Source organism: Ylistrum balloti, unplaced genomic scaffold (genome assembly GCF_031769215.1).
Source record: "Ylistrum balloti isolate Yb309-2 unplaced genomic scaffold, AGI_CSIRO_Ybal_v1 Utg370892, whole genome shotgun sequence".
Classification (NCBI taxonomy): Eukaryota; Metazoa; Mollusca; class Bivalvia; order Pectinida; family Pectinidae; genus Ylistrum; species Ylistrum balloti.
In genome coordinates, this window is record NW_026782507.1 from 912,295 (window position 1) to 939,048 (window position 26,754).

Below are 26,754 nucleotides of genomic sequence, written 5' to 3' on the forward strand. Positions count from 1 at the left end.
TACAGTAAAAAAAGAATTCAAAACCACCATGGTTCTCCAGAGCAACTGCTTTGATAAAAAAATGAAAAAAAACTTTAGGAAGTCAAATTGAATAATTAAAACTGTTTGACTATAAAATGTTACAAAAACTTTAAACTGATGTCTTTATATAGATACTAAACTATATTGATTGATTTGAAACTGAAATTCAAATACAAGGTATTATAACAAGATTTACAATGAATTTAAACATGATTTGGAGTAATAGAAAAAAAAGTTAAAAAGACTGGGAAAAAAAATGGAATCATCATTTTTTAATTTCTGCTTTTAAACAGCAAAGAAATACATATTCTTATACCTGTTTGGAGTTATTGACATTGCACAGTGTTTACATGTGTAGATTGTGGAGACACACTGTATGGAAATGCTATGTTTTTTAGGGTGATAATGCCTACTACCTTGGCAGTAGTACAGATAGTGGATGGAATAATGTACTGCGTAAGTGACCATACCTATACTGTCCATCACTTGTCTCCCCTTGTCATGGGCACATCACCCCAAATCAGACAGTCAGGCAGTCACACATTGTCTACCCAAGGCTAGCAAATCTATTCTTGGGAGGGGAGGCGATACCTGGAAATGGGAGGAGTCACGGAGAAGGAAAACTGTCACTCATTCGGTTGGGGGATTCCTATAAATATGTAATTTATACTGCATTTAATAAAAAGTATTATTGTGAAATGGCTGCGTTTAGTGGCCATGGAAATTCTTCATAAATTGTAGCTAAATAATTTTGTAAATAGATGATAATTCTAACCCCCTCCCCCATCAGAAAAAAACGAAACTAAAACAAAACAAAAACAAAAAAATGATAATAATAATAAATGGGAGACCATTGTTAGTATTTATTGAAATTTTGAATCCTGTGTTGGAAACAGAATGGTTAGTAATTTAAAATTGGTTGTATATGTTCAAATATCTTGAATCTTTTGTGTGTGATGTTCAAAAACAGTCAGGATTTGGGGTGGTGTGCTCTCTGCTTTATGATGTACACATTTCAGACATTCTCTTTGTCAAATTGTTGTTGTAAATCCCTGATGCGTTTTGTTTCCAGGATGTTGTTGAAGGTTTGTATGGTGATGTATTAGGGTTGTGCATATATAGATACACATATATACACACATATATATATATATTGGGTAATGGCACATGTTTACTGGTAGTGTATGTGGGTAGGTGTAATATCATAACAGATATGGCAAGAAGGACCAACTGTAACTGAAGCTGCATTTATTGATAAAATGCACTTAGCAAAAATGTGGATTTTAGTGTTTATACTTATCAACTTATTTGGTAGCATACTGCAAACACCCTGGCTTTTTAGTATAAATCCTTCCACTATGTAAAACACCTGTTTACAAAAACAAAAAAGAAAAAAAAAGATAAATAAATAAATAAATCAGATTTCTACTGTAAACAGGTGTCCTTTAGGCAAATGAATCCCGAACACCATTACCTGGTAGAGTAATATTGCACACTTTGTGTGAGCCTGTCTAGGTTATACATCCCATACACATGTATTGAGTAGTCGAGCATCATGTCTGAAAGCACTACTTTACTGTTATCTGTTTTACTAACAGCATGCTGGCAGTTTTACTAAAATATGATAGTGATGTTTGGCTGATTTTTGGCAGCACATCAGGTATTGTAAAAGTCAGATTTGTTTCATGTTTTCTAGTTTCTCAAATTTTCTTCTCAGAAAGTGACCAGTGTGGTCATTTCTTGCTTCTTTTGTGGTGTTCTATTTCAGACCAACGGTAACCCAACGGCTGGGAAATAGACTGGATCATGTGACATATATTACCAAACTCCAATCTCTTTTACAGAATAAATGTTCAAAATTGCAGTTTAAGATTTTTTTTATTCTAAAGGTACCAGCGATCAAAGGATGGATTCAACCAACAAATATGTAAATGAGTGTCATGTGACCATCAAAATTCAAATGGAATTTCTTCTTACAAGTCATGTGACTTGAACCGACCAATGGTAGACTGTTTTATATAAATTGTTTGACCCTTCTCTTTGACAGTATAGTCCCTATCACACGGTGTCCTCCTCCTCCAGCCTCTTGAAGGGGTGGTCAAGTAAGTGGTCGGTCTTGTCCAGCTTGTGAGTGATCAGTAGACCTGGCTGTGGCCTGCCTTTCTGTGCCTTCAGTTCTAATCATTATTTCCCAAATGTAATTCATCCCACTATATTCAGCACATTACCTGATTTTGCAAGTATGTGTTTGGGTTTTTGTTATTTTTTTTTTTCACTTATGATTTTCACTGACCTGGACATCGTGGAACATGCAACATAATATCCATGATCTCATTCCATCTGTTTTTCAGTCTCTAAAACTTCCTACATGTGTGTAGCTAACAATGATTCTCTTAAGAATTAACAATTTCTTACTGTAGATTTTGTATTTCTAGTGTGCATATTTAGAACCTAATGCTCTCAGGTACTTGAGGTAAGGTAATATTGTCTGTTGGTGTAATAGGGCAAAATCATGTTGTCTGTTGGTGTAATCAGGATGAGATCATGTTGTCTGTTGATGTAATCAGGGTTAGATCATGTTGTCTGTTGGTGTAATCAGGATGAGATCATGTTGTCTGTTGGTGTAATCAGGATGAGGTCATGTTGTCTGTTGGTGTAATCAGGATGAGGTCATGTTGTCTGTTGGTGTAATCAGGATGAGGTCATGTTGTCTGTTGGTGTAATCAGGATGAGGTCATGTTGTCTGTTGGTGTAATCAGGATTAGATCATGTTGTCTGTTGATGTAATCAGGATGAGGTCATGTTGTCTGTTGGTGTAATCAGGATGAGATCATGTTGTCTGTTGGTGTAATCAGGATGAGATCATGTTGTCTGTTGCTGTAGGACTATAAACCTGTTGGTTTTACCTGTAGGACTATATACCTGTAGGTTTTACTTGTAGGACTATATACCTGTAGGTTTTACCTGTTGGACTATATATCTGTAGGTTTTACTTGTAATCAGGACCTGTAGGACTATATACTGTATGGTTTTTTGTGTAATCAGGACTAGGACTATATTGTAGGTTTTGTTGTAGGACTATATCACTGTAGGTCTTTGACTGTATATAGGATGATATACCTGTAGGTTTTAATTGTAGGACTATATACCTGTAGGTTTTACTGTGTAGGACTATATACCTGTCTGGATGTATATAACTGTAGGTTTTGTTTGTAGGACTATATACCTGTAGGTTTTACTTGTAGGACTATATACCTGTAGGACTATATACCTGTAGGTTTTACCTGTAGGACTATATACCTGTAGGACTATATACCTGTAGGTTTTACTTGTAGGACTATATACCTGTAGGACTATATACCTGTAGGACTATATAACTGTAGGTTTTACCTGTAGGACTATATACCTGTATACCTGTAGGTTATATACCTGTAGGTGTAGGACTATATACCTGTAGGTTTTACCTGTAGGTTAGGTTTTAATGTAGGATATATACCTGTAGGACTATATACCTGTAGGTTTTACTTGTAGGACTATATACCTGTAGGTTTTACCTGTAGGACTATATACCTGTAGGACTGTATACCTGTAGGACTATATACCTGTAGGTTTTACCTGTAGGACTATATACCTGTAGGTTTTACTTGTAGGACTATATACCTGTAGGTTTTACCTGTAGGACTTTATACCTGTAGGACTATATACCTGTAGGTTTTACCTGTAGGACTATATACCTGTAGGTTTTACCTGTAGGACTATATACCTGTAGGTTTTACTTGTAGGACTATATACCTGTAGGTTTTACCTGTAGGACTGTATACCTGTAGGACTATATACCTGTAGGACTATATACCTGTAGGTTTTACTTGTAGGACTATATACCTGTAGGACTATATACCTGTAGGACTATATACCTGTAGGTTTTACTTGTAGGACTATATACCTGTAGGTTTTACTTGTAGGACTATATACCTGTAGGTTTTACTTGTAGGACTATATACCTGTAGGACTATATACCTGTAGGTTTTACCTGTAGGACTATATACCTGTAGGTTTTACCTGTAGGACTATATACCTGTAGGTTTTACTTGTAGGACTATATACCTGTAGGTTTTACCTGTAGGACTATATACCTGTAGGTTTTACTTGTAGGACTATATACCTGTAGGTTTTACTTGTAGGACTATATACCTGTAGGACTATATACCTGTAGGACTATATAACTGTAGGTTTTACTTGTAGGACTATATACCTGTAGGTTTTACTTGTAGGACTATATACCTGTAGGTTTTACCTGTAGGACTATATACCTGTAGGTTTTACCTGTAGGACTATATATTTGGAGGTTTTACCTGTAGGACTATATACCTGTAGGTTTTACTTGTAGGACTATATACCTCTAGGACTATATACCTGTAGGACTATATACCTGTAGGACTATATACCTGTAGGTTTTACTTGTAGGACTATATACCTGTAGGACTATATAACTGTAGGACTATATACCTGTAGGTTTTACCTGTAGGACTATATACCTGTAGGTTTTACCTGTAGGACTATATACCTGTAGGTTTTACTTGTAGGACTATATACCTGTAGGTTTTACCTGTAGGACTATACTGTAGGACTATATACCTGTAGGACTATATACCTGTAGGTTTTACCTGTAGGACTATATACCTGTAGGTTTTACTTGTAGGACTATATACCTGTAGGTTTTACTTGTAGGACTATATACCTGTAGGTTTTACTTGTAGGACTATATACCTGTAGGTTTTACCTGTAGGACTATATACCTGTAGGTTTTACCTGTAGGACTATATACCTGTAGGTTTTACCTGTAGGACTATATAACTGTAGGTTTTACCTGTAGGACTATATACCTGTAGGTTTTACTTGTAGGACTATATACCTGTAGGTTTTACTTGTAGGACTATATACCTGTAGGTTTTACTTGTAGGACTATATACCTGTAGGTTTTACTTGTAGGACTATATACCTGTAGGATTATATACCTGTAGGACTAGAGATAAAGTCTTAGTTTGGACCCTGATGGGGAATGGTGTTTTTCATTACTTCTTCCTGTTACACTTGAAGGACTATACCTGTAGGTCTGACCTGTCGGACTTGTAACCTGGAAGAATATATACTTAAGGAACATATACATCAAGGAATGTTCTTGGAAGCTTCGTCTTGTATGTCTACATGTACCTGTAGGTTTTACCTGTATCAGGCTATCAATACAGCTTTAGGAATATATATGTAGGCCTAAAACTGTAGGTATAAAGATATAAATGGATATCTCCAGGCTATACTGTTTGTCATTGGTACATTGGTGACTCTGTATGCCCAGTAGATCTCTATTTCTTTACTGTAGCTCAGTACCTGAAGCTGTGTCTCTTAACATGTTGATCCAGTAGAAGACAAGAACTCAACACATAATTGTGTCATCGCTAAGATGTTCATTTCCAGTCTGAAACGGACATGCAGTGTAATAATCAGGACATCACTGGTGATTTAGGAACAATATAATCAGACTTACACTTGAATGCCTATATCTGCTTTTGGTGGAGGACTGTTTGAAAGACGTAATCTGCATGATATTTTATCCTCAACATTGTCAGGTAGTGGTGACAACGTAGAACTTATCGACATGTTGCTCATGAAATGGGGAATTTTTATGAAAAATCTAAAATAGTTCTCAGCTATTATTTATCACAGTTTATAATACAGTTTTAGATATATATAAATACATATATAACAAGCGTTATATTTTTTTACAAGAAAAAATATGTCAAGCTCGGAATATATTTATAAATTTCTGGTTTACACACAATCATCAAATAGATACGTAAGTATGACTTCTGCTTAATACTACAGTCCTTCACACCAAATCTAATGTCTGTTCTGTCAGTTACGAATAATCTTCTCAAGTTTCAGAGAACCCCGAGTCCTGATATTATATCAGCCAGTACCTAGGACAGAGTCCCCACCATTCACCATCAGATTAGCTCCCAATTTATCTTCATAAACATTAATTTATTAATAAGATTACATTACAGGTACATTTACTTGGCTTGTGAATGGATGGTTTACATACTTACACCTGTTAGATTGACCCCTGGTCCCAAGTTCCTGGTTTTACCTACCTGGTTCCGAGTTCCTGTTTTCCTTTTATGGTTCCAAGTTAGTGTTTTCCTATCTGGTTCCGAGTTCTCGTTTTCCCTATCTGATTCTGAATTAGTTTTCCCTGTCTGGTTCTCAGATTCCGTTTTCCCTTTTTGGTTCCGAGGTCCTGTTTTCCCTGTCTGGTTCCGCGTTAGTGTCTTTGCCATGTGATGCAGAACCCTTATTTTCCCTCTCCCCATCTCCATCGTACACTGGTTTATAACAGTAACAGGTCTACATTGATCAGTTTAACAGCTTTGCTCTTCGTTTTAATCAAATCATCACACATAACATCATAATTTAAACGAAAAAGACTAATATCACAGGTTCAATAATATCAGTTATATGAAAAATCTTGAGGATTTTGGTTTCTGGAAAAATGCATATTTCTTTATTTAATTTTTTTTTTATTAAATTAAAGAGCAGTGGTATCACCATGCAACTAGAGTCCATTTTTCCTATTGGAAATGAAAAAGATAAGGGGTAAGCTCTTTGACACTTAGTTTTGCTGCAGACTACACCAGATTTCAGCAACAGAAAAATTCCTTCATAGCCAACAAAAATAATTGATATTGTTTCACTTGAAAATAAGTTTAACCGTTTTTGTTAAAGTCTGTATGCTTTGCCAGAAGTTTGAAATCAAGATTCTTATTTCTTGAAAAGCTCATACATAACAGAAACCAGTATCTTCATCACCAAGTGTTCTCTGTGGTTGTTTGTATGAAACCTTGTGCTAATGTATTGTGCTTTGTAGGAGTTATGTCCCTTTGTCACATATATGCATGTAGTTATTAGTGTGGTGGGAATCCACACTGAAATTATCAATATCTTTTTGTGTATATATTTATCAATGTAACCAATATTTACAGAACAGCACATCAGGAATTATCAGAGTGATAAATTTAAACTGTTCGTCATGTTCAATATGAGATGCTCAAAATCTAAAAAACATATTACAGTCCAAATAACGAAAAACTGAAGGAAAAGGTTTTAGAATTCATAGTGCTATAACTGATATTTCTGTTTGGAAAGTATATATATATTCATGTACATCCAGACAGAAATCATGGATACTGTATAGTTGTTTAATTTTGGTGGGTTGATATTTTGCTGTTTTCTTGGTTTGCACAAATTAAAAAGTATGGGTGGATTTTGATTTCCTGAAAGTTTTGTGCAAAAATAGGATTGCTTTAATTGTTGCTTCTGTGTGTTGTTTATATAAGCAATAATTACTGATGCGAGAGCTCATCTTTGCACTAATTTCAAAAAAAAAAAAAAAAAAAATATAATGTGCTGAAGTTTGATTGTGCTAAATTATGTGCAGTTTACAATTTGTAAGAAATCACTCTAGCTGCTTTACTGTCTATAAAATGTTGATTCCACTGTCTTCTGAAACTTTGAGAATTTGTGTGCTCTAAATATGGTTAAGTGAATTTTTAATATTAATACTGTGTTATCTGGCTAGGTCCAATTAATGCTGACATTATCCTCATTATAACATGCTATTTGGAGCATGTGGGTTAAAAAAATGTTATTTACATGTTTTAAGAGTTGATATAAAAATGTGCCATTTTTCTATGTCAGATCAGTAATGTCAAAGTTTACAAATTCTCTGTAAATTTGTATAACACAAATGATACTGGTCTACCTACTATCATTTGTTAAATTTCTCATATCATGAAAGAAGGTAGATACACTGTACAGTTATCATTATGTAGGATTCACTGGGTATATATCTGATATAATTCACGAGAAAAACTTTTCTTAAATTATTGAGATATTTACAAAATAATTTATTTATTTGACAGAATTGAACTCGGAAGATTTTAATTGTTGTTTCTAGCATGTCTAAATTATTCATGCTTATGTTGTGCCACCTGGGCAGAGGGGTGGGGCTGGGGGTGGGGGAGAAGGGGGAGGGGGGTCAGACGTTAAAATAAAAATGAAGTGATATGTGTAAAAAAAAATATTGCCATCAGGTTATAACTGATGACTTATGCATATACTACTTGTAAATTTTTTAGTTTAATTTTGTTATCAATTCTGTGATTTCACCTTTAGATTTGATAGATTGCAAGGGGGGAAAAAAGGAGGAAGAAATGACAGAAGTGTTCTTAGAAAGTAATATGTAACATGTATATGTTGTAACAGTAATTGGAAATAAAACCGTATTTACGTAAACCAAGTCCAACTTTGTCAAAGTGTTAATTTTATCCAACTAATTAAGTAGGTTTTAGCAGTTTTCAACTCTCCAAAAAAAGGACATTTTGATCACTGCAGGATTGTGTTGTTACCAATTCAATAGCCAATATTTGCTATCTGTTATATTAGCTTTCCTCTGTGGAGTATTTGGAGGGAACCTGTTCTGTTCGACAGGTCGCAGTCTGACAGGTTCTTGGTTCAAATTTATCCAAAATTTTTGTAGATGAAATTGCATGAATTTCAATCATGCATGCTTTCTTTATATATAGATATCTTCAGACTCTGAAATTATAGCTTCAGCTATTTTTTATTTCTGACTTGAAGATGATAGCCATTTCATTGCTTCATACCAGTATCATTGTGTTTAAGAAAATTTTAAGTTCGTTTTTGTATTATTGACATGAAAATCTGTGCATAAAAAATGGCTACATTTCTCATTAACTTTTCATGTACTCTATCTAGATCAACACAGAAAATTCAAACTTAACCTGTCAGTGACTATTAGTTGTTTCTGGATTACCTCCCTTTAACATGCTTATGAACATATAGATAATGTGTATTTGTAAGTTTGGAATGCCCAATATCGAAGATTTATTTGAAATTCACCTATGTGACTGACAGGTGACCGGCAGGGTTTGAATTTTCTGTTTATGTGGTGTTGCAGCCCAAACATTTCTTTGTATGTATGTTGTATGTTTTATCTAGACACTATTTTCTTTGTTTTGATTTGACGAAGTATCACTATCTAAACCGTCACAGAGCTGACCTAGCTACCTTGTTCATTGCTTTAACCAAGAATCATATGCCTCACCTCGTCACCAGAACTGAGACACACTGCAACAAAGATGTGATAAGTCAGAGCAAAATGCTTTTATATAAAAATTGTGCCTCTGTTGTTGTGTTGCTTGTTGGATTTTGTATAAAAGACACACATAGGAATAGCACCTTTTAATACAAATTTGGTTAAGATGCAGTAGAGTCGTATAATTGATTTAACTGCTCAGTTGTTTTGTCCTTCTAGGAGTCGTCTGTGATGCTAAGAGCTTAAATGTTAAATCTAGGAAATGATGATTAAGGAAAATCAGTTAGACTTGCTTATTAGGCCTCAAGGTCAACATGAAAGGTCACTGTAACTATAAATAGGGGAAAAAAGACATAATAACAGTAACCCCTAACCCCAACCCCACCACCACACCCTCAAAAAAAAAAAAAAAAATATTACAAGACTGATTTTTTCCTTATGCAAGACTTCCTTTTTTACCAAGATTGCAAAATTTATATACAATATGACATTTAGGTTCAGTTGAGGTATGGCGTTTTTCAGAATAGATTTTAAAATATTCAGTGGATTTAAGTTTAGAATTAATTGATGAAACATCAAAGGTGGTGTTGACCTGGTAATAAGAATAAGAATTAATGTCTCCATTAAGTATTGAGAAATACACACTTTGTATCAGTCCAGTTTGTCTCAAATCTAGTGTTTTGGTGAGGCAACGGTGAAGCAGATCCTGAGCTAATTCACACTAATGCTCACATGCTGTATACTAAATATACCAACTTGCTATATGTAATGTGGAAGACTAATCTCGTCCCATTCTTCACTACCATCAGCCTATCAGCTCGCTGAGCGAACCGCACACACTGGTCCCCTTCCCACCTCCTCCTCCACAGCGTCCCTAGCCGAAGTCGCCTCACATCCGAATCTCCCCGCCTTCCAACAAACAGGTAAGTATGTTACTGGCCCCACAGGCAGTGAAGATAGATTTTACAAGCTTCTCATTCCCACCTTCCAATCTTTCAGTGATCAGGTAAGTCCTTTACCTATACCAGCTGCGTGGAATAAGGCATCTCAAACTGTTGCAGCCTCTCAAGCAATGTCACAATTTATCAACAGTGAAATAATTAGTCTCACACAGAGAGTAAGTGACATCCCTGATATAGGTCATCTCTCATATCATCTTACCAATCTGTATAATAGTCCCACACAGAGAGTTGGTGACATCCCTGAAATAGGTCACCTCTCACAGTCCCACACAGAGAGTTGGTGACATCCCTGAAATAGGTCACCTTCCACAATCCCACACAGAGAGTTGGTGACATCCCTGGAAGAGGTTACCCTTCACAGACCCACACAAAGAGTTGGTGACATCCCTGAAATAGGTCACCTCTCACAGTCCCACACAGAGAGTTGGTGACATCCCTGATATAGGTCACCTCTCACAGACCCACACAGAGAGTTGGTGACATCCCTGGAAGAGGTTACCCTTCACAGACCCACACAAAGAGTTGGTGACATCCCTGAAATAGGTCACCTCTCACAGTCCCACACAGAGAGTTGGTGACATCCCTGATATAGGTCACCTCTCACAGTCCCACACAGAGAGTTGGTGACATCCCTGAAATAGGTCACCCTTCACAATCCCACACAAAGAGTTAGTGACATCCCTGAAAGAGGTCACCTCTCACAGACCCACACAGAGAGTTGGTGACATCCCTGAAATAGGTCACCTCTCACAGACCCACACAGAGAGTTGGTGACATCCCTGATATAGGTCACCTCTCACAATCCCACACAGAGAGTTGGTGACATCCCTGAAATAGGTCACCTTTCACAGACCCACACAGAGAGTTGGTGACATCCCTGAAATAGGTCACCTTTCACAATCCCACACAGAGAGTTGGTGACATCCCTGAAATAGGTCACCTCTCACAGACCCACCCAGAGAGTTGGTGACATCCCTGAAATAGGTCACCTCTCACAGACCCACACAGAGAGTTGGTGACATCCCTGATATAGGTCACCTCTCACAATCCCACACAGAGCATTGGTGACATTCCTGAAATAGGTCCCCTCTCATAGCCCCACACAGAATTGGGTTGACATCCGTGAAATGGGTCACCTCTCCCAATCCCACAAAGAGAGTTGGTGACATCCCTGATAAAGGTCACTTCTCAAACCAACCTTATCACTCTGAACTTGAGGTAAGTCACAGCATCTACACTAGGGGATGACTTATCAGATCTTCATTCTCAGCCCCCATCAGCTGTCAAGCTCATCACTATACTGCTAGTGAAACAAGAGTTATTGCAGTGTATTTAAACAATAGGAGCATTATTCATTACAAGGTTACAGGTTTGACCTTGTTAAAGGACATAGGACATGATTTTTCATAGATGACATTTTTGGGCGATGACGAGGCTGATAGATTTATGACGTCAGTTGTGACCTTCTGTCGAAAGTTACCCATTATAATGCCTGTACATATAATCACAGATCAGCCGAAATGCCTGTTTAACTCCTTGTCTTTTAAACATTAAATAAGTAGATTGATCACTTAATCAGTAAGATTGACTCTTGTGATGTGTCTTGATAAAAAGAGATTCAAAACAAAAGGAAGCAGTTGTAAAATGTATTTGTTGATAAAACAACAAACAAAAAAGATAGTATTTTGTTGTCTTGTCATTAGTGCAGTGCGTACTGAGAAGTTGCTGCACTTGATTTGGCAGATGTGTTGTAAACACATAACGAAAGAAAAAATGTGAAATGTTTTCATTTGTGGAATAGTACAGAAGCAACCTACCTGAAAAGCTTATCATAACATTCACCCATACATTAATTTGAAGTTTGTTATTTTAAGAATGTGTCTCTGTTAAATTAATTATGACCTGCTTGTCTGATGTTATATCCTATCTCCTAGGAAAAATGTTAGGACAATTGTAACACAAATACTGAAGTACCTACGTTAAGTTTCACATATCCTACTTTTGTTACTTGTGGTCAAAGAAAAAAAAGTTCAAAATTTACAAATAGTTTATAAATAACATTTGTACCATTTCTTTCAAATTTGGATTCTAACTACATATATGCAGAGTGTTTACACTGGTAATATGAAATGTAAGTTAGAAAGTGCAAAATCTTCTTTTGACAAAACAGTTATCAAATTACATGTGATCCATGTTTTAATCACCACATATAGACAGGGAATGATGTCTCATATGCATAAACGACGGTAAATTTCACTTTATGATTTGTCCTTGTTGGAAAACGCATTAAGGCCTCAAAAAAGGTAACAGGTATACTGAAATGACCGCAAGACCTTTTACAAAAATGAATCAAAGTAATGTTTAATTTGTGCTTTAGAAAAAGTTCAAAATCGTGTCCTATGTCCTTTAACGTTATCTGTACTTGTGGTCAGCAGTCATCAAGGTTGGAGGTCACCGGAAGTAAACATTATAAAAATTTGTCGTAAAACATCTGTGGCATGTAATCTTCATCATTTTATGCATGCTGTATCTAGCTGGTCGTCTGTCTTACTCCAGGGTCATGTATCACAGAAAGCATGTCCGCGCCAACACACAATATCATACTGGCTGTTTTACGTATCTAAAGATCTACACTTTGTATACCTTCCCATCAACTCAATATATGGGCATGTTCTTCTTAAAAAAAAGATTCATAATTTACTTTAAAAAGGGAAGCAACTTAATATATTTGAAAGGGGGTCAAGGTCAACTTAATTGATTTAAAAGGGGGTCAAGTTTACTGTTGATAAAGATTTAGAGTGAAAACAACATGCCTAGTTTCTCAGAACAGATATATATAATAGAAAGTCATTTCTATGACAACCTGTGTTACCATTACATACTTATCTGTATATGTAGGATATATAGATACCTGTATGTAGTGATGGGACGATGATCAGATAAAATTGATTATATAATCATTTAACCTCATCTGATGCCACGATCCATTGTAATATTTCATGATTGATCATCAGTACCTTAGTATTTTCACGCATTTTAGCAAAAAAAAAAATTAATATTATTCGTAATTGGTATGCCAATTGCCTGTGATATTCATTCTTATGCAAATTCTATGTAAATGAGTTATTTAAGGTTAAAGTTGCAAAAAAGGTTTTTTCCCTCAATGCAAAATGCATGCACTTTCTGTGAATATTGAACACAAAAGTCAGACAATTATATAATATATTAACTACATTGGAAAGCCTATCTGATTATAACTGATAATCAATTATGGATTTTAACCAATTTCCCATCACTACCTATATGCCTTAAGATACAGTACAGGCTCTGTGGTAAGTAGTACAAAAAAATAAACCACAAACATTTGTTTGTGTACCTAGAATCATCTTTCTGTGATGAACAACCAAGAAATTTTCTTTTTTTTCCTGTTTTTTATTGTTTTTAGATAAGACGTATAGGTTGGAGTAGAGTCAAGGAGAACAACACTTACTTTTCCTGTCTTTATTTCTCTTCCTTGTTGACTAAGTACCTTACTTTAGCTGATTAACTCTACTTCCTTGAGTTTGTTTAATTATAGTCACATGATATTAGTCACATGATATGAATATTTTGTGTGAATAAACACTTTGTCTTTCCTGATCTCAACTATTTACAACAAATCTCATACAGAGTCTTACCACTCTCAAGTCTTTTGTTGACGTTAATAATGTACATGTTTTTTCAGTGCTCATTCTCAATAATTCAAAATTTAACTTAGAATTTACAAATGATCATATTTAAGCGATAGTGATGTGTGTTATCCATGTAGTTGCACTTGCAAAATAGTCAACTGTTACACAACTTAATTTTTATAAAATTTTAAAATTCACTTATTTAACCCTTATTTGAGTGTTACAAGTAACCCAACACTGGATAACAATAAGGTATACCCTTTTCTATAATGAAAATTGTATCTAAACACATCTGTGTTTCTATGTTAATGTTTTAAATTTCAGATAAAGACTTGTCAGGTAGCATATAGGTGTTGAGTTTATTTTGTTTCCAGTTGTGTTTGTTTGTTTTTTACTAAACTAAAACAAAATTGTTGAAACATTATTATTATTTCTAATATATTTTAATAATTCACAGAGAAGAAATAATTTAGAAAAAAATTCATGAAAAAGTGAATTTTAATTTTGCTGGATTGCTTCACATTTTTAAGCAAATTTCTTTTTCTTGCTTTAATTTTAACACAAATTGCTTTGTAACTGATTCAGACACATGCTATTTTTACTTAAGACACACATTTAGTGATGTCCTACCACAGCTGTCAACAGTCTAGGTTTCACACTTAGGCTATGAGTAATGAAAAATGAAAATCGTAATCTTAAAAAAATTCACATTTTATTTGAAAAAAAAAAAAAAAATCTTATACCCTAAAAAAAAATGCACATTTTATTTGAAAAAAAAAATCTTATACCCTTGATACCCTTGATAGGAGAAGAGGGGTCAGGAGTTTCTTTCAGCTGACAAAAGAAATTTAATTTCATACATTATGGTATCATACTTATAAAAATCATGATGACTTTGGTAGCGCTGGCAATATGTGGTAGCTGGATGGCAGTTATATGTGTTAGATGCTGCTATGATTTTGATATCTTATAGATGTTTCATTGTAGGAAACTTTGATACCATGTTATTTTGTTCCAATATTATCTTGCATATAATATTTATATTAAGATAATTACAACCAATAGAAACATTATTAAGTTGCAAATATTTCCTTGTTTTGTGTGTGTAGTACACTTCATGTTTAAATGTTTTATAGGAATGCATTACATCATATATCCTTTGTAAATTTTACTTTCTTTAAAGTATGTTTGGATATAGTACTTATCAACTATCACAACTTCTTTGGTCGTGTATTTCAATTAAAAAATCAATTCATCATAAACTTTATCTATGACTTCAGTATGGAGGTCAAGGTCACTTATAGACATTTTCTAAATATAGCCGTCCAGAAAATGCGGAGGTCCAACAGCTGGTCATTTGATATTGATTCCATGGATGACTACAAGTTTGAAGACAGCAAAGACACTAAACAGAAGGAGGCGGAAAAGGAACAGATTCAACATGAGAGTAACAGCAGGTAAAAATCAGGGGAGGTAACTTAAGTCTGGTGTAAAATCCATATATAGAGGAAACCACACTGGGGGAGGAAATAATAACCTGGGGAGGTAACTGAAGTTTGGAGCAACATCTATATTTTGGAGAGGAAATAACACTGACTGGAACTACTAATAATCAGGGGAGGTAATTAAAGCCTGCAGTGTTATTCCTATTTAGGGGAGGAAACAACACTGAGTGGAGGTACCAATAATCAGAGGGGGTAACTAAAGCCAGCAGTGTTATTCATATTTAGGGGAGGAAACAACACTGAGTGGAGGTACTAATAATCAGGGGAGGTAACTAAAGCCAGCAGTGTTATTCATATTTAGGGGAGGAAACAACACTGAGTGGAGGTACCAATAATCAGGGGAGGTAACTAAAGCCTGCAGTGTTATTCATATTTAGGGAAGGAAACAACACTGAGTGGAGGTACTAATAATCAGGGGAGGTAACTAAAGCCAGCAGTGTTATTCATATTTAGGGAAGGAAACAACACTGAGTGGAGGTACTAATAATAAGGGGAGGTAACTAAAGCCTGAAGTGTTATTCATATTTAGGGAAGGAAACAACACTGAGTGGAGGTACCAATAATCAGAGGGGGTAACGAAAGTCCGATGTGATATTCATATTTAAATGACTACCCTGAATGGAGGTATCAGAGATCAGGGGAGGTAACTAGCGATATCTATGTTAAGGGGAGGACAAGAGAGCATATATATGGGAGTGAAAAACACTTGATGATTTTGGAAATCATAATAAAAGACTTGTATTTCTAAGATTATATAATTTTTTAAATGTTATTTTAAAGAAATTGTTTTTATTTTTGTTTTGGCCTAATAAGTGTCAGCCTCTCACCAATCCTCATTGTAATGTATCTGTTATATGTTGTTTATTTGACCAGGATGATGGACCCTGCTGCCCAGCAACAGTATGACCAGTACTTACATGCTTATGCCAATATCTTGTATCAATGGGGACGTGGCAACCAGGCAACTCATGTACTAAAGTTTGTTTCCACCCCTCCAGAGCAACACAAAGGGATAGGTATGTACAGGAAAAAGGTTAACCAGGCAATTTATGTACTCAAGTTTGTGCCCACTCCTCTAAAGCAACACAATAGGATAGGTTAGTACAGAAAATAGGGCAACCAGAAAATGACTTGTGTTCTCAGCTTGTCTCCAGTCCTCCAGAGGAACAAGATGGGGTAGGTAAGTACATGATAGGAAAACCTATCAACTCATGTACTTGAGTTTGTCTCTAGTCCTCCAAATCAACAGTGGGGTAGGTAAGTACATTATTGAACAATCTAAAAACGTTTTTCTCTTGTCCGCAAGGGGATAGGTATGCAAAGGATAGGACAACCAAGTAATTTATGTACTCAAGGTTGTCTACAGTCCTCTGGAAGAACACAATGAGGTAGGTAAGTACAGTATCGGACAACCATGGATCTTGTGTGCTAAAGTTAATTTTTAGTCCTCCAGAGCAACACAAGGGGATAGGTATGTACTGGAAAATGGACAAAAAGGTTACTTATGTACTCAAGTTTGTCTACAGTCTTCTGGAGGAATGCAATGGAGTAGGTAAGTACAGTATAGGAAAACCAGCCATTTTGGGTATCAAGTTTTTCTCAAGTCCTCCAGAGCAAACAAGGGGATAGAAAAATAGAGTATAGAATAGCCAGATAATTAATGAACTCTTCACAAGCTAGACATGACTTGCAAATTCACCATAGTAATAATATGGCTTTTATTGATGGAGGTTGGACTGTACAGCCAGTGTCTTGTAATTTGTGGAGTTCTGACTAAATTGTCACTGTGGTAATAATAGACCTTAATGTTTCATTTTCAGAATTTGGACTGAACTGCCATCGCTGCAGGAAAGAAGTGAGAGGGCCTCAGTGTGGACACTGTAAAGTGCTTGCCTTTAACTGTGTCATTTGTCACATCGGGGTCAGAGGTGAGAATTCCTTTAACTGTGTCATATGTCGCATCGGGGTCAGAGGTGAGAACTCTTGACATAAAGGTTCAGAAATTTACTGGTACTGATTAGTTAGGATCAGATGACAGCTAGAACAGGGTCAGAGGTGATCGATCACATTGTATAAGGTCAGAGGTCAGATTGTAATGGATAGTCAGCACCAGAGGTGAGAGATCACTTAGTACTAGATTTATAGGTCAGAGGTCAACTTGGACGGGATAATCAGAGCTAGAGTAGAGAGATCACCTAGCTAGTACCTATACTAGATATTGTAGGTCAGAGGTCACTTTTTACAGTTATAAAATTCAAATGTATTCTTTTCTGAGAATAAGATGCAATGTTCATTCCATCTAATTTTGTATCACTTCAGACTTTTGTGCAAATGTTATCTTAAGTACAAAATAAATTGGACAATTCTTGACTTTCCAGGTGCCTCCAATTTCTGTTTAACGTGTGGACATGGTGGTCACACAAACCACATCGTACACTGGTTCCAAACCCACGATGAATGTCCTTCTGGCTGTGGCTGTAAATGTATCAGGGGCAAAACGTACATCACAATGTCCTCCTACAACTCCTGAGGAGTAAGCTAGAATATCCACACTTCTGAAAGGACAAAGTCTGAACTCCATCTGCTGACTGGACATAGAGACTTATCCACACTTCTGAAAGGACAACGTCTGATCTCAATCTGACTGGACATAGAGACCTGCTACAACTCCTGAGGGGAATACCACCATCTACAATTCTATATGGACATAGTCTGATCTTAATCTCAGGTGGGGAAATAGAGACGATTACAACTCCTGAGAGGTACACCACCACTGTCTGATCTTGATCTCCAAAGGGGAGGGAAAGACTGGTTTCAACAGTAGACATGTATGTGTCTCATGATGGAAGAAAATCTTTAATAAATCTCCTTTATCAGCAACTTGTATGTTTCTCATGATTGGAGGAATAGGCCCACTTCGACTGCTTGAAAAGTGACAACATGCATGAACTGAGAAAAGGAACAGGCCAGTGGCTGGTAGAACTTAGCTGTGCATTCTGAGATACAGTTAACCGATAACAGTCCCTCTACAGGTCTGGAGGGTCTGATATCCACAGATTTATGCTTCCCAATAGTTGGTCAGATTAAATCACTAATTCTGAAGAACTAGGCAGCTGTAGCTGGTGAGTGTTTAACAGTAAAGAATTAATATTCTAGTCTATAGCAATCACTGGAGAAACTCATGCAGCTGGTCGGAAGTGATTTTACAGGAAAGAATATGTTACAGACAGAATGGGGTTAGTTTCAGAAATATAAATTGTCAGACAATCTTGCATCCTTTTATAGATCATGTTTCCTTGGACAAGGAAGAGCCAGTCGCACGTTGAGACAGAATCTTTATAGACAAGGGAGTTTGTCTCTAGTTACATAATAAATCAAGCCACTGTCTGTATAATATGAAGGTTGTTATGGACAGGCAAGAATCTGGTGCTTAAAGAAATGGAGACTGTGAATGAAGAATTTATCATAGAGTTTTTTGTTAACACAAGGGTTTTGTGGAAAAAAGAGAACAATTCCTTTGAAGGATAAGATACTTTTGATATTGAAAAGGATTCTTATGGTGTTTTTAAATATGTATATAAATATATAAATAATGTATGTGGAAGTTGTGTTAATCGTGATGACAGATATATCAAAGAACAAGAAGACAGACATTGTTAAGGGCGAGTGTGTATTGAATATTTCAGTAACAAACATGTTATCTGTTATTAAATGTTTGAATGATAGATTGTGAATATGACTGTTATATGACTGGTATCTGTACAGAGTGTATGTTACAGAAGTCAGTATCTCCAGATCATGTTCGAGGTTTTTTTTTTCTTAATTCATTAATGAAAGTTGAAGTTACATGGATGTTTGTGAATATTTATGAATAATTGTCTCCAGATAAATGAAAAATTTTTTTAGTGCATATTTGACAGGTGAAGTTTTATGTTTGTTCAGATATTTGTTTTATAAAATTTGCCAAAAGTAAATTCTAAGTTATAAGATTTAAATGTAGCAAATAATGTAAATGTTTTTACATAATTTAATATAATGAATGAATGAAAGAAATTAATAGTTCAGAAAACTTGCCACTATTAAACAACACTTAAATCATGTTTGAGATAAGAATTCATGTTATTTTCATCTTTAATATTTTAGTAAATACCTTCATATAATGAAGAACGTGTTCAAAATATAGGTGATAATAACAGTTGTCAGTTCTTCAGTTTGTTGTCAAATGAATGTATAGTTTTCAGTGAAATGTTTATGGTCAACTCATAAAGATATCATGTAAATATGAATATTATCAACAAACAGTTGACTATTTTTTATTTCTTAAAACGACTGTGATATTTACATTTGTTGAATGTGTTAAAGTGCTGTGTACTTTGTTTCTATTCATTGTAAAATGGATATGTATATTCAAGAAGTTGGTGTAAATGATAAATGGCAAGGTCTCACAGTATTATCTTTTGGGTGTAATTAAATCATTATGAATAATTCAATATTTGTATGGGATTTTTTTTGGTCATAATTTTTGTTTTCTGTTTTGGTCAGAGAAAATTCGTTGTTCATCATAAACTGCAAGCAGATAAGGGGGGATAACTCTGATGACATCTGCTGTATTGAAATATTGGCAGTGAGATAGTTCTTATATGTGATTAAAACCAAATCTTACAGAGGGTATTGTTGTTAATTAAGGTCTGGTTTTAATCAGATTGGCAATTCCTCAAAAATAAACAAATATATATACATTATAAATATATTGAAACACAAATGTGTATAAACAATCAAAATGGAACCAGGAAATGTTCAGGTGCATTTTGTACAAACATATTTGTGTTACTGCAGTGTTGATTAAAATAATGCTGTTATTGTTCATTGTTACTTAAGTTGAAACTGAATTGATCTACAAACTTTAAAATATTATGTAGTAGGTAGATCCTGTAAAACTATGTCAGTTGAGTACCTATTAATGTCTTACAATTTACATATGTAAAAAAGGGCTTTAATATAATAAAAACATCTTTGAAATATCTTGCTGTTGGTTATCAATATTCTTTCATTCTCTGTACCCCTGGCAAAATTGAAGGCACAAGCAAGTAATTTGATTGGTCAAGAGTGGGTTCCAAGAGAAAAACAAGCAATCCCAGAGAAATCTTGGCACCCACCATAGCTTGATCTTTATTTGTTCTTTGAAAGTTGGAACATTCCTTTTTCATTTCAGGAATAAGAATTTAGAATATACATTCAGATGAATAATTATTTAACAGAAATGTTAGGCAAGCATTACCATCATTTAAATTATAGTGTTAAAGAATAGTAAGATTAGATAAGTAATATAATTATATATAACAAGATGGAGTCAAAGTTTGTCAGTTGATCACGGCACAGGCTGCAGGTTCAAACAGTCCATATACCCACAATCCTGAGCCTTTGCAAAAATAACAATGATAATCTTTATCAAAGATGGTCGCCTAAAAGCCATTTTTATCCTGATCAGTCCTAAAATCAAACGGGCACAAATAGAGACCAAAGAGAGCATAAATATGAAATTTGAGACAGATTCATTCAGTAATTCTTAAGAAATAGGGATAATAATCTTTAATATGGAAAATCCAAGATAGCTGCCTGTTGGCAATTTAATTTTTATCGGTCCCAAAATTAGACAGCCACAGTTAGGGGCCGATATGGACCTATACGTGAAATTTGAGAAAAAATCAATCGAGTTTTTCTCAAGAAATAGTGATCACAATCTTGCATAGTCAAAATCCAAGATGGCTACCTCTCTGCCTTTTTGTTTTTATCAGATTAGACCCAAAATCAAATGGGCACAAATACAGACCAAGGAAAGGTAGGAAAGAAATATCTATTTTGTCCTTTTCAAGAAATAGCAATAACAAGCTTCATGAAAAAATACAAGATGGCCGCCTGTCAGCCATTTTGTTTTTCTGATCACTTCCAAAATCAAATGGGCACAAAAAGAGACTATGTGGGAACCTACAAATTGAATTTGAAAAAGATCCGTTCAGTGCTTCTCAAGAAATAGCGATAACAAAAATTGTTTACGAACGGACGTATCACAGACGTAGGGCGATTTGAAACTTGAAACTAAAAACTGACCCATCACAGGCTGTTCACTTCCTTTCAATATTATATAGGAGCGACACCCAGCTTCAAAGCCACTATACCATAGCGTATTTCGTTTGATGTACATTTAAGAATCAAATGCGTCTTTTCATCTTGTCCATAAGGTGTCGCAAATGGAACCTTCAATTTTGCCATGATATGTTCAAGGGGTGCAGAGATCGATAGTGATCGAAACTTTAAAACGCGAAACTTTATTTCAGATTTGTTGTTTCTCATTTACCTTTGAGGATCGTGTAACGAAATCATACAACAAAGAGCGATTATTGAAGTCAAGCAATAGCATTTGAGTTTTACTTCATCAAATTCAAGCTGAACGTTAGGAGTAGATGTATACGTTAGTCTGTGAAAAAGTGAAGTCATCGGTCGTAGATAATCTTTCTAGCCTTCGCAAATCGTTATTAGACGTCAGAAAATTCTCTTATTAAAGCCGATAATTGACTCAGCAGTAGGATAATACGGTTTCGTTTCGTATTTTTGGCGGGTTACCTCACTCAATTTTATGTGTTTGAAACTGAAAACGAGGTTAGGACAAGACACCATATTTTTCGTCTGCTTGACATGTGGAGCATGCCGAAGACTAAACCACATACTGATACAGAAATGCAACGTAAAGGCGAACGTGGAACTATATTAACGCAGAAACAATATGATTTAATCGTTGGATTTCACAAGAATGGCACAGTGCCTTCTCAACTTGAGTTGGAGGAAGCAGAAATTGGCGGGTCGAGACAGTCGACTAACAACAAGACAGGGAGGTTCAAGTCATGGTCAAGAAGAATGTATTTGCGGTTGTCAGACGATTCCTTGATTCACAAAATATCTGGAAAGAAAATACTGCCAAAAGAAAAATTCGAGTCTGTTATTTTGACAGCGCACCGCGGAAGTCAAACCCAGAGTTCCAGCTCTTACTCTCATCACAGTACTTCAGCAACAATCAAAAAGGTTAACCCATTGAAATGCCCATAAAACCCCTGTTGATGTATTAAGTAGTCAACGTATTTATAGAGTCTGGCATATTTTTTATAGTTTAAACTTTATATTTTGGTTTAAAAATGACCTATGTCCATGTTCAACTCTTTATATGAAGTACAGTAATTTAATTACTAATTTTGGACTTCATACAATATTTTGTTGAATTTCAGTGAAATCTGGCATCACACACTGGACCTTTCAGTGTTTTCAAATATTTCAATGTCATCATATTGTCATGCCATATGCCAATTTAAGACTAGTTTCTAATGCACAAGATCATGGCCTATTAATCCGTCCCTGATAGCACCTTAGGCCAAACTGCCTACAGCTAAATTGATGAAGCAGTAACTTGCAGCATTTTGTAGGGATTTATTTACATTATACTTGATCCATGTGAAGCTCAGCTGCCATATAAATATCTGGCAGTGTAACCCTTTTAGTAAACAACTTTCATTAAACATTTGTGTTAGGATCAGTCTTTGCTGAGTTTCTGCATTTGAGTGAAGCCTGCCAAAGAAAAAGACTGTGATACACTTTCAGTGTTTTTGGGCAAAATATTTGCATGAAGGTACTGATAATTGTATAGAACAGTAATTGGTACTACAGTAGGAGCTTGCTGGAGAAATGGCCTTGAATTTCATTTAATAGAAATACACACAACTTAAATGACATTCTTTGTCTGATTTAGTTGATGAAGAAATACACCTTTGGAAAGAGGAGTTTTGGAATGAGTGAAGAAACTGTCAGAGATTTAGTGATGTCATGTACGTCTGGATCATGTGCGACGAAGAAAAAACCTCAGAAAAAATGTTCAAGGAAGAAGATTGGTAAACAAAAACCATGGGAAAATGTCTTTTAATTAATAGGAGGGGATTATATGCCTCCTGAAATTGAATTTTTATTTCCTGTTATATCAACCAAAATAAAAACTTCTTGGTTCTGAATGAACCATGTAACCTTGGCATAGGAAAATGAAATATCATATCAATTGAAACTACTTAAGTTCACTCTAAGTGTTTCATGATAATAACTTGTCAGATAAATGAAAAAAAACGTGCTTGTAGTTGATCATAATCTGCTGGAAGAGATGTTCATATATCACAAGAAACACAGGCTTATTAATACCTTTGAAATAGAAAAAGATATGAAAAAAAAAAAAATTTCATTGCAGGTAAAGACACTCAGCTAGTATCAACAAAAGCCAAAGCAAAGGTTCAAGAGTTGCAGAATTCCCATCCTGTTGTAATGCCAAGGGCGATAGTTCCTAAAGAAGATGTTGCGACATCCAGGACCGCCACTATTACCAGAGCTGTTCCTCTCATCACAGTGTCGGGAAGCAGCTCAAAGTCCTCTTACCCTATGGTCTACACAAATAATATTTTCAACCAATGTCGACCATTAAATACAGCCACAGGAATTAACCCATCTACTACAGCATTTCTTCCCCATCCTATTGTGCCTCCGAATTTTATTGGTGTGCCACAGTTGCTGCCTGGATTAGGTTCCAAATTGTTCCTGGTACCTCACACTCCAGGGACAAACATCATGTCAATGTTGCAGGCTACTGCACCACAAACACAACAGATCAATCCAGGATCAAACCTACCAGGACATGTGACTACAAGTACTACACAGCCCTTCATATGTGTATCCAGTCTTTCTGGTCCATCTTCTATCTCAAAATCTCCTGGTGAAGAAGGATACAGCTTCCCTGATCAAGCAGCAGTTACAGAATCATCCAAAACATCTGGGAAAGTTTTTGTCAAAATGCCGAAAACTTATGACCATGGATCCAAATTACTGAAATCTTTTGCTGATAAGTCTAAGAAAACACTCGATGCTTTGAAAATTACCAAGACTCCCGAACTTGCCAAAATGTTATCTTTACCAACACTTGTGAAGTCTTCAGCAAGAAACAACAGGACTGAACTCCGATCAGGCACAGTTATATCCAACCCTCCTCCTCTACAGGGGCCTTTGAAAACGATGAAGAAAGTGGTAGAAAATATAGAATCTGTTGTTCATGATAAAACATCGCTTACACTGACACAAGACACAGCAGACAAAAAACCAGTCATTTGTGTTTTGCCATTCTCCACCAACTCTGTGCCCGATGATACTGGTAACCATTCAAGTGGTTCTACTGAAATTCCTGACAATTTTCCTTTAAGTACAAGTACTGATACAAGCATAGCTTGTGATGGCTTCAAAGGTCAAGTGAGCTATTCTTCACTAGCTACAGTAGAAACAACACAATCCATTACAGCCCCACTCATTAGTCTAAAAACAGGCAGGAAAGCAGATGCTGTCGAGATGTCCCCACATAAAATTCTTTCAGAATCATCTGCCAATACTAAGAAAAAACTGAAGGCTAAACTTTCATCTAAGAAAACGGCGAAAGGTCCAATGTCACCTTTGAGAAAGGACAACCTTATGCTAATTTCCTCCAACACCAGTAAAAATGGTGATGCTTCATTATTACTTCAGGATCCTGACACATTAAAGTCAATCAAGTTGGACAGACCAAAATTGCTGCACATGCTGAAGAAGGAAAAGTCTTCAAAAGTGCGAGCATTGCTGCTGAGAACACTTCGCAGATTGAAGAAATCCAAAGTCAACCCCCTACGTTCCTGTCTGAACATAACTAACAAGGAAGAAAGTATGCCAGAAAAGAAAATCGATTGTCTAACAGAGACATATTCTGATGAAAATGTTTCACCACATACAAGTCTACACTCTGACCTTGACCCAGATGATGAATGCAGTAAACTGGCAGAATGGAATCGAAAGTGCATCAGTGTTTTGGGCGAGACAATTAGTATGTATGATCCACTGCTGTGTTCAACTTTTTCAGAACTTCCGGACACCTGTGAGGAGAAAGAAGATTGTCAGGAGAAGTTACCTTTCCCAGATTCAGGCCCATTGCCACATCCTCACATTTGGCACCACTACGAAGGTAATTTCAAAGTTTGATATTATTTCAGTTATGGGTTTAGTCTCAGGGATATACAACTTACAAAATGTGTATGGTCTTTATTTATTTCTTATTTCCCATTCCAACTGTTGATACAATAACATTGATTTCCCTTAGGTTAATGCAATTCATATTTCTTTCAAACAATGGATTTCATGATTTATAATACAATGTAGAAGAAATTTATACAGAAACAATTCAAATATTGAGTATCATGCACTACTGAATTTTGAGGAAAACATCATTTTAAAGTTTAATTATTGAAATATGTTTCTTTGCTATGAAGAAAAGAATTGACAATTTGCTATTACAAAGAGAATGAAAATCTGTTGAATTGACAACCCTGGAAAATTGTCACTTAACATGGGAACCATTTTCATGTTGTGGAACCTACCTGTTGAGGTCACAATAGGATGCTTTCCTGTTTTTAAAAAAAAAAGAAAACAAAATATCTGAGAGAATTTCATTGGTTTAGAATTTGTTTCTTAATTGACTTTTAAACGTTGAAAATCTTGTCACATTGTTAATGATTAGTTCATGTTTGTTATTGTTGGGACAGATGTTTTTAGTCAACGACACTGCTTCAAACGCCTCTTGCCTGTTTTTCAAGACATGAAGCTTGACATCAAGAAAAGTGTGATGAGGGACCAGTCTGCTATAGAATGTCTGAAGAAAAGTGTGCCTTTTTGTTTAATCTATTTTTTGTGAAAATATATAGCAATATCTCAAAAACAGGAAAATTATTGCCACAAAATTTACAGGAATTCAAAGTGGTGTTTGTGACACCGAAATATATCTTTTCTTTGTATTCTTTGCCTAACTCACCTTCAACTTTATCCAGAATGAACAGGAAGTTTTTTAAACTCTTTTTTTTATCTTGAGTAACCTTTGGCCAAGATATTTTAAAGAGGAAAGAGGGATCGTATCTGAAATATTCAGAGTGTGTTTTCTTCAAATATTACTTTAAATTTAAATTTTTATCCTGAAATAATTCATTTACAAAGAATTTGCATAAGAATGAATATTGTTGGCATCGGACATCTTTCTTATTCATAATATGAACTTTGTTATTGCTAAAGCACATGAAAACATTAAGGTAGTGATGATTGATTGTGAAAAATTACAATCATCAGATCAGATGAGGGTAAACAATTAGTTAATAGACTGTGTCTAATCATTGTCCCATCCTACCTGGTATTTGGTACCATGATTGGAGCTTGAGAAGTTTTCCTCAAACATGGGAACAGTAGATAGTTTTGGTTCATTTGAACAGGATTTAATTGGTGGTTGAAACAACAGTCAATATGTACTAAAATGACATACCATTTAGAGATTTTCTCAT

At 35.4% G+C, this 26,754-nt stretch overlaps 1 protein-coding gene across 1 annotated transcript in view; it reads left to right on the forward strand.

The window, feature by feature from the left end:
- Window positions 1-19,431, forward strand: part of LOC132559313 (GATOR complex protein WDR59-like) — a 51,444-nt gene extending 32,013 nt beyond the window's left edge. The window contains exons 22-27 of the mRNA XM_060223923.1: window positions 2,069-2,123; window positions 10,003-10,116; window positions 15,148-15,283; window positions 16,205-16,347; window positions 17,152-17,259; window positions 17,710-19,431. Of these exons, the coding sequence (XP_060079906.1) occupies window positions 2,069-2,123; window positions 10,003-10,116; window positions 15,148-15,283; window positions 16,205-16,347; window positions 17,152-17,259; window positions 17,710-17,861 (708 nt within the window). The 3' untranslated portion in view covers window positions 17,862-19,431. The remainder of the gene's footprint in view (window positions 1-2,068; window positions 2,124-10,002; window positions 10,117-15,147; window positions 15,284-16,204; window positions 16,348-17,151; window positions 17,260-17,709) is intronic.
- Window positions 19,432-26,754: the final 7,323 nt, after the last annotated feature.